Source organism: Arvicola amphibius, chromosome 12 (assembly GCF_903992535.2).
Source record: "Arvicola amphibius chromosome 12, mArvAmp1.2, whole genome shotgun sequence".
NCBI lineage: Eukaryota > Metazoa > Chordata > Mammalia > Rodentia > Cricetidae > Arvicola > Arvicola amphibius.
In genome coordinates this window covers 45916604-45928746 of record NC_052058.2, presented here as the reverse complement: position 1 = coordinate 45928746, position 12143 = coordinate 45916604, and the positions used below count along the sequence as shown (strand labels likewise).

Here is a 12143-nt window from a genome sequence, read left to right as displayed (position 1 = left end):
ATACTACATGTATTGTATCAGAGGATACAAAGAAATAGTAAGACTGTCTTTAGATCCTTGAGTTTTAGTATATTTTTTACTTTTCTAGCCTTTTGCTACTCAATAGAATTTATTTATATCTTGGTATATTGGGTTGGTGTGCCAAGTGCTAGTTGGACCTATGGGATTGTGATCTTAGCACACAGTGGTAGGAGTTGACACTTCAGTTACAGTTCCACTAAAATAAAATTCTCAGATCAGTGAGTTTACTTACAGTTTTTACTTTAGTGAGATATAATTCACATAAGTACAGTAAGCCATTTAAACGTATTAAGTTCAGTCTTTGCATGCTATTGCTCTACAACTGTCCAAGTTTTAGTTCCAAGACATGCCTGTCGTCACTGAAGAAACCTTGAATAATTATGTTTTAAATTTGTGATTTCGGGGGCTGGAGAGATGGCTCAGCGATTAAGAGCATTGCCTGCTATACCAAAGGTCCTGAGTTCAATTCCCAGCAACCACATGGTGGATCACAACCATCTGTAATGGGGTCTGGCGCCCTCTTCTGGCCTGTAGGCATACATGCAGTCAGAATATTGTATACATAATAAATAATAAATAAATAAAAATAAATAAATTTGTGATTTCTAATATAGTTTTTCTAATAATCAAGTTTTGATTTCTATAGAGGTGTGTCAAGTTCTTAATATGTTAGGTAGAGTTCTTAGAGATATTTTAACTAGTAAGTTCTCTGTGTTTCTTGAAGTCTGGTTATTTTTACTCTAAAACTTGCTCAGTTACTTAGTGTATCTGTTTGTTTTTTGAGACAAGGCCTTGCCGTGTAGCTCAGTCTGCTCAGGACCTCACTAAATAGCAGGTCTGATGGTTAGTCTTCACTGTCCACTTGACCAGCATCAGAATCACGCAGTATCTACACCTGAGGGCTTCTCTGTGAGGGTGTTTCTAGGGAGCTTTAACTGAAGAGGGAAACCTACCTCTGAGGTGAGTGATACTGTCCCATGGCCTGAAATCACAGACTGAAAGAAAGGGGAAACAAAGAAAGACAGGAGGGTGGCAAGGAAAAAGGAGAATGCTAGCAGAGATTTTGAATTCCCAATTTTGCTTCCTGATCTGTCAAGATTAGAGTAAGAGCACAGTGTGTCTGCTGTCATGCCTTACTGAATTTGATGGACTTCTATATCTCCTCAAAATAAGCTGAAATAAATTCTCCTTTGTAAATGTTGCTGATCATGTATTTGATCTTAGCATCCAGAAAGGCAGCATGAGAAAAGTAGCCAATATATCAGTCTGGCCTACAGTCCAGCTTTAGTCTCCCAAGTGCTGGGATGGTGGACTGTGCCACCAGGCACAGCTACATTACTTGATTGACACTAATATTTTGACAACTGACACATGGCAACAGTATTGGTTTGGAAAGTAAAACAAAATTTTACTGAGTCAGCAAATTTGCAAGAGGCCAGGCATGGTGATACATTCCTGTAATCCCCACATGCAGGCAGAGGCAGGAGGATTTTGAGTTTAGTGCTAGTCTAGCAAGACCCTGTCTCAAAAGCTAAAATGAGAACAGAAAATCTCACCTAAGGATAGAGTTTCTTAAAGTATTAATTTCCTGACCATCTTAGGATATTTTTTATGAAAATAATATTGTTAGCCTAATATTTCAGCATATTATTTATTTTGTATATAAAGGCAAAAAGCAACTCTGTCATTTTTCCATAATTGCCTATTTTTTTTGAATTTGTAGCCACATCTCTGTATTCAGCACAACAATACAACTTCAGTAGTGAGCTGTTCAAACATTTGAAGAAACCAGTTGTTGCTTTAGTAGTGGACACAGTGTGGTTAGCTCTGTAACTAGTTCATTTCATTTAGTGCACAAAATAGAGACTACCCTTGTGCGTCTTTGTGTGATCAAGTACAAAGGATTATATTTTCCCCATGGCTTTACTTATTCTAAAAGTAAACAGTAAGGTGTTATAAAGTCTTACCTGCTTTTCTCTCTCTCTCTCTCTCTCTCTCTCTCTCTCTCTCTCTCTCTCTCTCTCTCTCTCTCTCTCTGTGTGTATTTAGTTGTTTATGTATTTTGTCTTTATGTATGTGTTGCATCATATGCATACTGGTGCCTACAGAGATCAGAAGAGGTTTTGAAACCCCTGTAACTGGAGTTACAGATGGTTATGAACTGCCATGTGGATGTTGGGTTCTGATTCAAATTTTAAAAAATCTTTGAAACAATGAAATAATAGTAAATAAACATTTGCTTGAATGTTAGTATATTATGATTAATATATGAGGTACTTAATAACCCTTAAGAAATGTATTAAGAATGTCTACTAACTTGAATTGGCCGTGAATGTAGGTTGAATACATATGTATATAGGTGTTTGTGTGTATATACATAAACATGTATTTTTTGTTTATATTTTTTATAAGAATATAGTTTTTGTTTGCCTGCTTCTTATCTCTTTAAAGCTTAGGTTTACCATGAAATCTAATTCTTCCTGTCTTAACTTCATGAGTTCTGGGATTATAGCTATATATGTCACCACTCCCTTTTAAGGCAGCATAAATTTATCTCTATTGTATGGTATATCTAGCTTTTCTTGATTATTTAGATGACAAACTGATATTTACACTAGTAATCTATATGGCCAGTTTAATTATCAGTAAGTAGTTCAATGTTCTGCTGTAACATGTAGTACTTTAAACCATTGAAGACCGCATTGTTGACTTCATGAGCTTATAGGTAATTCTTTGTTTCTAAAATGTGATGTGCTTTCTCGACTGTCATACTTGGACTTTGGTAAAAAGCAGTAATATACTTTAAAAACTTTTACTAGGCCACCGAGCTGTATATGTTGGTGTTCACGTACCATTTAGTAAAGAGGGTCGTCGGCGTCACAAGCATCGAGGGCACAAACATCACCATCGAAGAAGAAAAGACAAAGACTCAGATAAAGAAGATGGACGGGAGTCTCCTTCTTATGGTAGGAAGAAGTTGCCCTTCACTGATGGCTGAACTTTTTTTCTAAGAAGTATTATGTTTTTCACTTCATTCCTATGAAATAATTTAACACATTGGGAGGAGGCCAATAAAAGTGGGGCATTTTTGTTTTGTCTTTTGAGGTAAGGCTTCTCTGAGCAGCCCAGCTGGCCTCAGGCTTATTAGTCTTCTAAATGCAGGCACCATAGGCATGGGCCACCAGGATTTTTTTTCCTCATCTTTATTTCTTCTCTTTTCTTCATCTCTCTTCCCTGTCCCTTCCCTTTTCCTTCCCTTCTGCTCTTCCATCCCTTCTTTCTGTCTTCTGGGTAAATAGGTCCAGGGCCTTTGTGCATGCTAGGTAAGCATGCTGCCACTGCACTGTTTCTCACCCCATAGTAACTTAAGATTTCATTGATATAAATGTGCTCATGGTGGTAGTGAGACCCTTGTTTTCTTTTTACTTAAGACTTTGAATATAAAAACTGGTTCTTGTCATTTAGCTTTTAAATTAGAGTTGTTTTATATCCTTTCACTCTGGAGAGGGCAGAAAGCTACAGTGGATATTTTCTGCATACACTCTCAACACTTGCATGCAGACCCAGCGAAGGCTTTGCCACTCTCATGGGACTAAGGCATTGGGGTCCTTGACATGGCTGTGCTAATGTCAGTAACACACATTCCCCCACCCCTACATCATCCCGTATCAGTCATGGCACTGGTACACCAGTGAGTCTACCTCTCCCTGTAGGTCAGTACAGCATTCAGTGTCTAATATGACTAAGATAGTCAACAGTTGAAGATTGATTTCTCTATGTCTGGTCACCAAAGATTGTGGTGTCTTCAGCAGTAAGATTCTATGTTCAGTTGGTTGACAACCAAGAACTGTTGCAGTAGCCTGTGTTGTTTCAGTACCCCTGGGGCTTCCTGACCAATAACATGGAGGGAGATAACTATTGCATTTTGAAACTGTTCTCTGGTTGGACAAAACTTGTAAGACAGTAGTTTGGTCTCTGGATAGCACATAGCACAGGCTCTTAATTGTGGGAAGAGACAAGAAGGATAAGTTCAGTGCTTGCCTGAACCGACTGCCTAGGAACTGTTTTCTAGTGTGGTAGCACAAGGTGAGGCCTGGTCAACTCTCAGGAATCTGGGTTAAAAGAATCCAAAAGCATTAAAGTGTTTCAGTCTTGTTGAGTGAGAAGAATACAGGCAACAGAGATAGGGGCTTGCACAGCACAGGCCTGACTAATAACCCAGGACTGTGTAAATCCAGATTGTATATACAAAGACTTGTCAGGTGCAGCTAATGCAGTGCATAGAGACTTAGGCCATTTGATCCTTGTATGTTAGAAAGAAGGAATGGGAGTCAGAGATACCATGTTCTAGCTTAAGAGACTGAGGGCAAGGGTAAAACCTATTAAGCTCAAAGAAAGGAACAAAAACTAGAAATGGAGAGATGGCTCAGTGAAGAGAGCTTGCTGCTCTCTCAGAGGACATGTGTTCACTTCCCAACACCTACCTCAGGCAGCTCACAAATGCCTGTACTACCTGTAAATCAAGCCACAAGGGATCTGGTAACTTAGTCTGGCTTCTGCAGGTACTATATTCATGTATACTAACCCCATACAGGCACACGCACATACTCACACATATATTTAAAAAGTAAATCATTGGGTGTGGTGATGCATACCTTTTATTCCCAGTCCTGGGAGACAGAGGCACATAGATCTCCGTGACTTTGTGTCTTCACCTCTCTCTGCTTTATTGTGCCAAGGCAGGCTCTCTCAGCTCTCAGAACTGTCTTATTTCTTTCCCAGTGCTGGGGTTACAGGCATGCATGGCAGTGCCTGGCTTTTTATGTGGGTGCTTGGGATTTGATCTGAGGTCCTCATGTTTGCAGAGCAAGCCCTCTTATGGCTGAACTTTCCCTAGCCCCTGTGGCCATGTTTTGCCTTTGCAACACACATTGTGATCTGCAGACCTAATGCTTAAGAACAACATGATTGTGTTTAAAAATGGACAGATAATCTCAGTGTTTGAGGTTAACAATTGAGGGGGGGGGTACATTCATAGCTGTCTCTGGCCACATGTCTGGAGAGCATTTTTTAGTGACTAAGAGAAAGGCTGAAGTATCCCATCTCATTGCCTTTATACAGCGTTGTCCTGGAGCTCTTAACCTGTGAAGGGTGGAGGAGAGAAGTGGGGGCGGATGCACGTGACATACATGTCTGGCAATAAAGGAAGGAAAGTCTGCAGATGTTAGGCCATGAGATAGTAAATCTAAAGAGTTTGTAGAACTGTTGCACTAAGCGAATCACTCCGAGTAGAAAATCAACCTTTTCTCACGAGTAGCAGTGAATACTCAGAAATGAAATTTAAACATACCGCTTACAGTAGCACTAAAAAAAGTTCTTTAGTAATAAACCCAAGCAGAACATCAAGCAAGTCTTGTATGCAGAAGTAGTTGACCACAGTAATATTGCCTTGCCTCTAGTAACATAACACCTGTGACAGCTTTTCACGGTTTGTGTATCAGTTCTCCCAGTTCTTACATTTTCAACTTTCTGGAGGGTTCCTTGTTTGGACCTTCCTCCTTTGGTCTCCATATCACTTAATTTTCTGTGTTTTTTGTCTTCTTCATTCCTCATTTCCTTGTGTCTGTCATCTCTTCTGACATCTCGCTTTAACTGTCCTCTTCAAGTGTTCTGCCTGTTGCATCCATAGGGGCCTGGAGGATTGTTTACCTAGACGTCATTTTAGTGCGACTTTTTCTCATGTAATGCGGAGTGGATATTTTCTGTGATTGAAAGCCTTAAGGTTTTCTACTATTTAAAAGGTAGTATCTATTTTGTTAGTGTGCCTTCTGCAGTGGCTCTGACCCAGTCTGCAGCTGACAGTTCTGTTTCTCTAGAACAGTGGGAGAGCTGGCAGGCACATATTGACAGCTGCAAGTTTCATATCACTTTCTAAAGCTTGAAGGCTTCCTTTTAATCCATGAACGTAGCTATCTTAACTACTTTATCTTATACTTTCATTTGTGCATATATCACTTGAATATATATATATATATGTATGTATATATATATGTATGTGTATATATATATATATATATATATATATATATATATATATATATATATACTATGTATATTTTGGAAATAAGATTTGTACAACCCTGGCTTATCTGGAACTTATTGGGACAGTGTGTCAATTTCAAAGCTTACCCTTAAATGAGTGTGCTGTTGTTTTGTTAAGACACACCATCGCAGAGGGTGCAGTTCATCCTTGGGACTGAAGACGATGATGAGGAGCACATTCCCCATGACCTCTTCACAGAGATGGACGAGCTCTGCTACAGAGATGGAGAGGAGTATGAATGGAAGGAGACGGCCAGGTAACTCTCCTCACTCTCGGCTTTATGAAGTGAAATCACAAGATAGAGTGCTGGTTGGTTTCTTTGTTCACTATTTATTTATTTACTGAGGTAGGCTCTTGTTTTATACCCCTGGCTGATCTGGACTTTAGGATGTAGCCCAGGCTGGTCATAGACTTGCAGCAATCCTCCTGTTTCTATCTACTTAATGCTGGGATTACAAGAATGAGCCGCCTTTCTGGGGCTCTACATTAGAAGATTTCCTAGTTAATGCCTGGAAATTTTCTTTTGTTCTTTACTCTCAGTTTATTTCCTTGAATGAGCTCATTTAGTATGTTATATAGTTTGTATGGTTGGTATTCAGATGTCTGAACAGATTTGAAGTTAAAAATCTTACGTTGTGAAATGCTGCAGTTTTGGTTTTGTGAGCTTATTTTAAATCAATTTCATTTATCACACAATGGTAATTTATTTACATATTGTTAAACTACAATCTTTATCATGTGATGTAGGTGTCAGATTTGATGGCTGCAGACAGTATATACTATTGGCCTAATTTGTGGAAATGTATTTGAGGCAGAATTTTGTTCCAGTAGTGATTTCTTGTTTCTTTTTAAAAATAAAGCTTATGTTTATGGTATTAAAGTAAACAAATGGAATGTCCATTGTTTTTTAGTTTTTCTATATTATCCATTTAGGTGGCTGAAATTTGAAGAGGATGTTGAAGATGGTGGAGACCGATGGAGTAAACCCTATGTGGCAACTCTCTCCTTACACAGTCTCTTTGAGTTGAGGAGTTGTATCCTGAATGGGACAGTCATGCTGGATATGAGAGCAAGCACTCTTGATGAAATAGCAGGTTATATAGTAAACTGATTTTTTTATGTTAAAGAAAATTAAATAAAGAAAATAAGGTGTGATTTTAAGATACTCATTTAACAGCTGTGTATGGAACTAGTTTTACTCTTCGTAGGGGCAATGTAGGTTTGTGTAGAGACTAACACATTAAATTAGAAGTGTGATCACTGCCATCAGCGCATAAATAGTTTGCTCTCTGAGAGTTCAGAGGAAAGTCTCCCATGGTAAAAGTCCAGTGAGAACATTATACAGCGTTTGAATCAGCACCTGGGCATAAGGAGCAGGTGTATAAGAGAAAAGACAGTGTTTATGGAAGAGCATGAGCAAGGAGAAAGTTCCAGTAAATGTTAACAGTGGGACTGGGGAAAGTGAGATAGCTCTGTAAGCAGCTGTACATTGATTGAATAAAGATATAGGGCTGAAAGGATAGACCAGTGCATACAGAGCTCACCTAGCATGTGTGAGCTCTGGACTTATTTCTCCCTTTGCCCAAAAAAGGGATAGATTATGGCCACCTTTGGATTACCGAACTGAAGCACTGATTTTTATGGTGCACATTGGGACAGTTTTGGGATTAACTTGGGAAAGGAATGATCCTCCATATGCTTTCAGAAAATTACCCTGGTCGAAAATATGCAGGGTGACTCTGAACTAGAATGGGGACAGAAACAAGAACTCTATTTCCTTGGAGTTGTGGAAGTTAGTAAGGCTGGTGTGGATGTAGCAGCAAAAACAGAAGAAGACGGACTTGAAGGATTATAAGGAGGGAGGGGAGAAAAGGAGAGTTGTGATTATTTGATGACTTCTGTCTACAGTTGCTCAACACCCAAATCATGTCTGTTTTAAATAAGTGTATTACTGTGTAGTGACTGAAGATTGCTCTCAGAGAAAACAACTGATTATCTTGATTTGTTAAGAAAGCCATAAACTTGCCCAGGCAGTGGTGGCGGCGCCATATGCCTTTAATCCCAGCACTCAGGAGGTAGAGGTAGAGGCAGGCGGATCTCTGTGAGTTTGAGACCAGCCTGGTTTACAAGAGCTAGTTCCAGGACAGGCTCCAAGGCTACAGAGAAACCCTGTCTCAAAAAGCAACAAACAAACAAATAAACAAAATAAAGCCATAAACTTAACAGTAATTCTTGGGCTATAAATAATTTGATTTTACCTGACTGTTAAATTGGACTATGTGCTGCAATTCTTTAAATTGTTGAGTCCCATTCCTGTATGAATAACTGAAAAACTGAGGTAGAGTTAGGAACTGAGGTAGAGTTAGGAGTATTGAGTATGATCACGTGAGTCATTGTCAGAAAATAGAACTTTTATTTTTTAAAAAGAATTTGTTACTTAATCTTAGACAGTTTAATATCTATACCATACCTTGATAACTTCTACTAGCGCATCTTCCCACTCAAGCTTCTGGGCTCCCTAACAAACCCCATCCACTTCCCCATCCTCTTTATTTTGTTACATCTGCTCCATGGAGTCCAGTGGTGCTGACTGATGGGTATAGGTGTGCTGCTGTCCATCAGACCATAGAATGCAGTACTTTGAGAGAGAAAATCAGGCATGTGATGAACTGTGATTATGCTAGCACTAAGAATTACCTGTTAGGTTGGTTTTTCCATTTTTCTTTTTCTTTTTTTTTTTTTTGTTTTTTGTTTTTCAAGACGGGATTTTGCTGTATTTTTAGAGCCTGGCCTGGAACTAGCTTTTGTAACCAGGCTGGCCTCAAACTCACAGAGATCCGCCTGCCTCTGTCTCCTGAGTGCTGGGATTAAAGGCGTGAGCCACCACCACCTAGCTTCCGTTTTTCTTTTAGGGTAATTTTATCACACATAGTTTCGAAGATTTGACTTAAAATTATCTCTGACAGGACCAGGGATTAAATTCAGTGGTAGAGTATTTGCTTAATATATACAAGGGTTCTATCCCTAAAAGAAAGAAAAAAGCAACAACAAAGAAAGCCACCCCACTAGACTTATCTTAGTGCCATTGTTTAAATCTACACGGGGCTGCAGAGGTGGCTTGAAGACTAAACACATTTGTTGTTCTTGCAGAGGACTTGGCTTGGTTTCCAGCACTCCCTTGGCAGCTTCAGCTGTCTGTAACTCCACTTTCTAGGGATCTGGTGCCCTTTTCCAATGCCTACAGACTTCTGCAAGCACATGGTACATGTCAGGAACAGATACAGATTTGTAAAATAATAAATATACTTTTAAAACTTTGTACATATTTTTGTACATTGAAAATAACGCCCAGTAGTGCACAGAACAGTGCTGGAGTCCGTCCTCCCTCCCTCCCTCCCTCCCTCCCTCCCTCCCTCCCTCCCTCCCTTCCTTCCTTCCTTCCTTCCTTTCTTCCTTTCCCTCTCTCCCTCTCTCCTTCCCCCCTCTCTTCCATTCTTTTCATTTTTTGACAGAATTTGCCTTGTCTGGGAATTTTATCTACTTCATTGGTCTGTGCCTCTTGCAGAGCAAGAGCTACCACTTCTTTCCTGCCCTATTCCTAGACTGCACAGACAGTTGGACATCTTTGGAGCCCGTGCCATTGAATATTTAGTTAAATAGAATTCACTGCTACTCGTTCGTTTATTAAATAGAATTTACCATAGCTATATAGGAAAGCAGCCTCTTTAAAATACACTACATAGTAAATAAGGGTCTCACTAATTATATTTTTTGTTGGATGGATAATGTTCATATTTGTCTTCATGCATATGCTTAGATAGTATATATATTAAAAATACTATTTTTTTTTCATTGAATAGATATGGTGTTGGACAACATGATAGCCTCTGGCCAGTTAGACGACTCGATAAGGGAGAACGTCAGAGAAGCTCTCCTGAAGAGGCATCATCATCAAAACGAGAAAAGATTCACCAGTCGGATTCCCCTGGTTCGATCTTTTGCAGATATAGGCAAGAAACATTCTGACCCTCACTTGCTTGAAAGGAATGGTGAGATAAGTTGTGGTGTCCAGTTTTCACTAACCTTTCTCTAATGGAATCCTGTATGCTGTATTAATATGTGTTGCGAGAACGGTGGTGTCTCCCATTATCATTCTCACTTATTCAAAGTTGCCATTTCTAAAGTTTTCTTTTTTGTTTGTTTGTTTGTTTCTTTGAGACAGTCTCATTTTCTATCACAGGCTGACGGGCTGACCTGGAACATTGTGTAGCCTTTGCTGGCCTTGGAGTTGGACTTTTCTTCCTTAGCCTCCCAAGTGCTAGAAATATAGGTCTCTATCAATAAGACCAGTGTGCGTTAGAAATCACTTGGATGAAGTAAAAGCATTCATTATTATTAAAAGGTCATAACTTTCCTTAAGTAATCTATAAGTACAGTCACTGTCCCTTACCCTTAATCACATCTGCTTCTCTGTTTGGATTTGAGGTTTCTTCCTTAAATTATTTAAGAGGCATACATTTATGATTTGTAATTTTAATGTTTTTAATTCTAAATACTGAGTTTATACTTTATGCCTATATCAAATTTATTTGCCTCCTAAACTGATGATAAACAAGCATTTTGGGAGTTGGTTTCAGATAGTCATATACTTTGTGGAAGGTTTCGCGATAGGGCTGTCTTACGTAAATGGCAGACAAGCTGATGATTTTCAGTCCATTGAGAATGGTGTGAACCCAGGTGCCGAGACCCAGTTCTACCCCTCCTTTCAGAGGATGGTGGCATGTTATGTAGGACTTGGGGAGACAGTGTTTTTGTTTTTTGAATTTTACTTTTATATTGTGTGTACACTTGTTTTGCCTGTATTTATGTATGTGCACTACATGAGTGTCTGGTGCCTACAGAGGTCAGAAGAGGCCATTGGATCACCTGGAAGTGGAGTTAAAGATGGTTGTGAGTTACCATGGGGTACCAGTAGCAAACTCTTCCTGTGGAAGAGCAGTAGGTCTCTTTAACTGCTGCTGAACCATCCTTTCCTCCCCAACCCTAAATAGTCAGTCAGTTGTCAGTTTCTGAGAACTAATGCCCATTGAATATTCATCTCACCTTATTGTTTTCTTTCCAAAGCAGGAACACACCAGTATGGTTCACACTTGATTCTTAAACAGAACTGTGATAACAGAACCTAGACAGGCCAGGTGCAGCGGGTCCTTACTGCCTCTGACTGTGTCATGACAGGAAGCCTAGGAGAACTGCAAGCTGGGACAACTGGGATATGGGACACTGCTCTTTGTCTGTCCCTGTTCTCCACTGTGATGAAGTAAATTTATTTACTTCAAGGAGTCTACTAAACTTCTATTCCCCATATGCAGTCAATGTTTTCTCTTTATCCTCTTTGTAGTTTAATTTTTTCATCATAAGACAATGGCTATTCTTAAGCAATTTTACATTGTTAATTTTGTTACATTATAGCTATAATATAATAACCTTTTCTGCATGTAACTCTTTAAAAGATAAACAATAGTTGTTTATGTATTAACAATTGTTTCTACTAATTTATTTTAGCTAACATACAAATAATGGGTTTATCACATTCTTTATTTTGTTATATTTGAGTCTCCTGATCATATAGCTTTGATTTCTTAGTCCACAAGAGATTGTTACATTTCTCAAACAACTATTTAGTTTGAAAAGGCCACAAGGGAAAGAATGTTTCTCTTTTAAACCCACTTACTAGTGTATTCCTATGCTTTTGAAATATTCTAGACTAACTTTCCTATTGCTCTTGTTAAGATGGTAAAATGCTTTGTTTTTAGCTAGCTAATGCAGCAGTTGTGTGTAGTTGATTAACTGGCTGTACTATGGTAGAAGCAAGACATGTGCTCTGAAATATTGACCTAAAACTTAATGTTACAATTCTCCTAATTCTCTTTGTTTCTCTCATCTTCTTTCTTTTTCTTTGTTTGTTTTCTTCCTTTTTTTCCTTCTCTTTTGTTTTGTTTTGTTTTTGTTTTTTTATGTG

At 38.8% G+C, this 12143-nt stretch overlaps 1 protein-coding gene across 3 annotated transcripts in view; it reads left to right on the top strand.

Annotated features, from left to right (window-relative positions):
- Slc4a7 (solute carrier family 4 member 7) overlaps positions 1-12143 on the top strand; it is an 88258-nt gene that overhangs the window by 28981 nt on the left and 47134 nt on the right. For 2 of the 3 annotated variants that reach the window (XM_038348677.2, XM_038348678.2), the window contains exons 3-6: positions 2841-2987; positions 6242-6380; positions 7058-7218; positions 9985-10173. In XM_038348677.2, the coding sequence (XP_038204605.1) occupies positions 2841-2987; positions 6242-6380; positions 7058-7218; positions 9985-10173 (636 nt within the window). The remainder of the gene's footprint in view (positions 1-2840; positions 2988-6241; positions 6381-7057; positions 7219-9984; positions 10174-12143) is intronic. The other variant, XM_038348679.2, reaches the window with a different exon arrangement.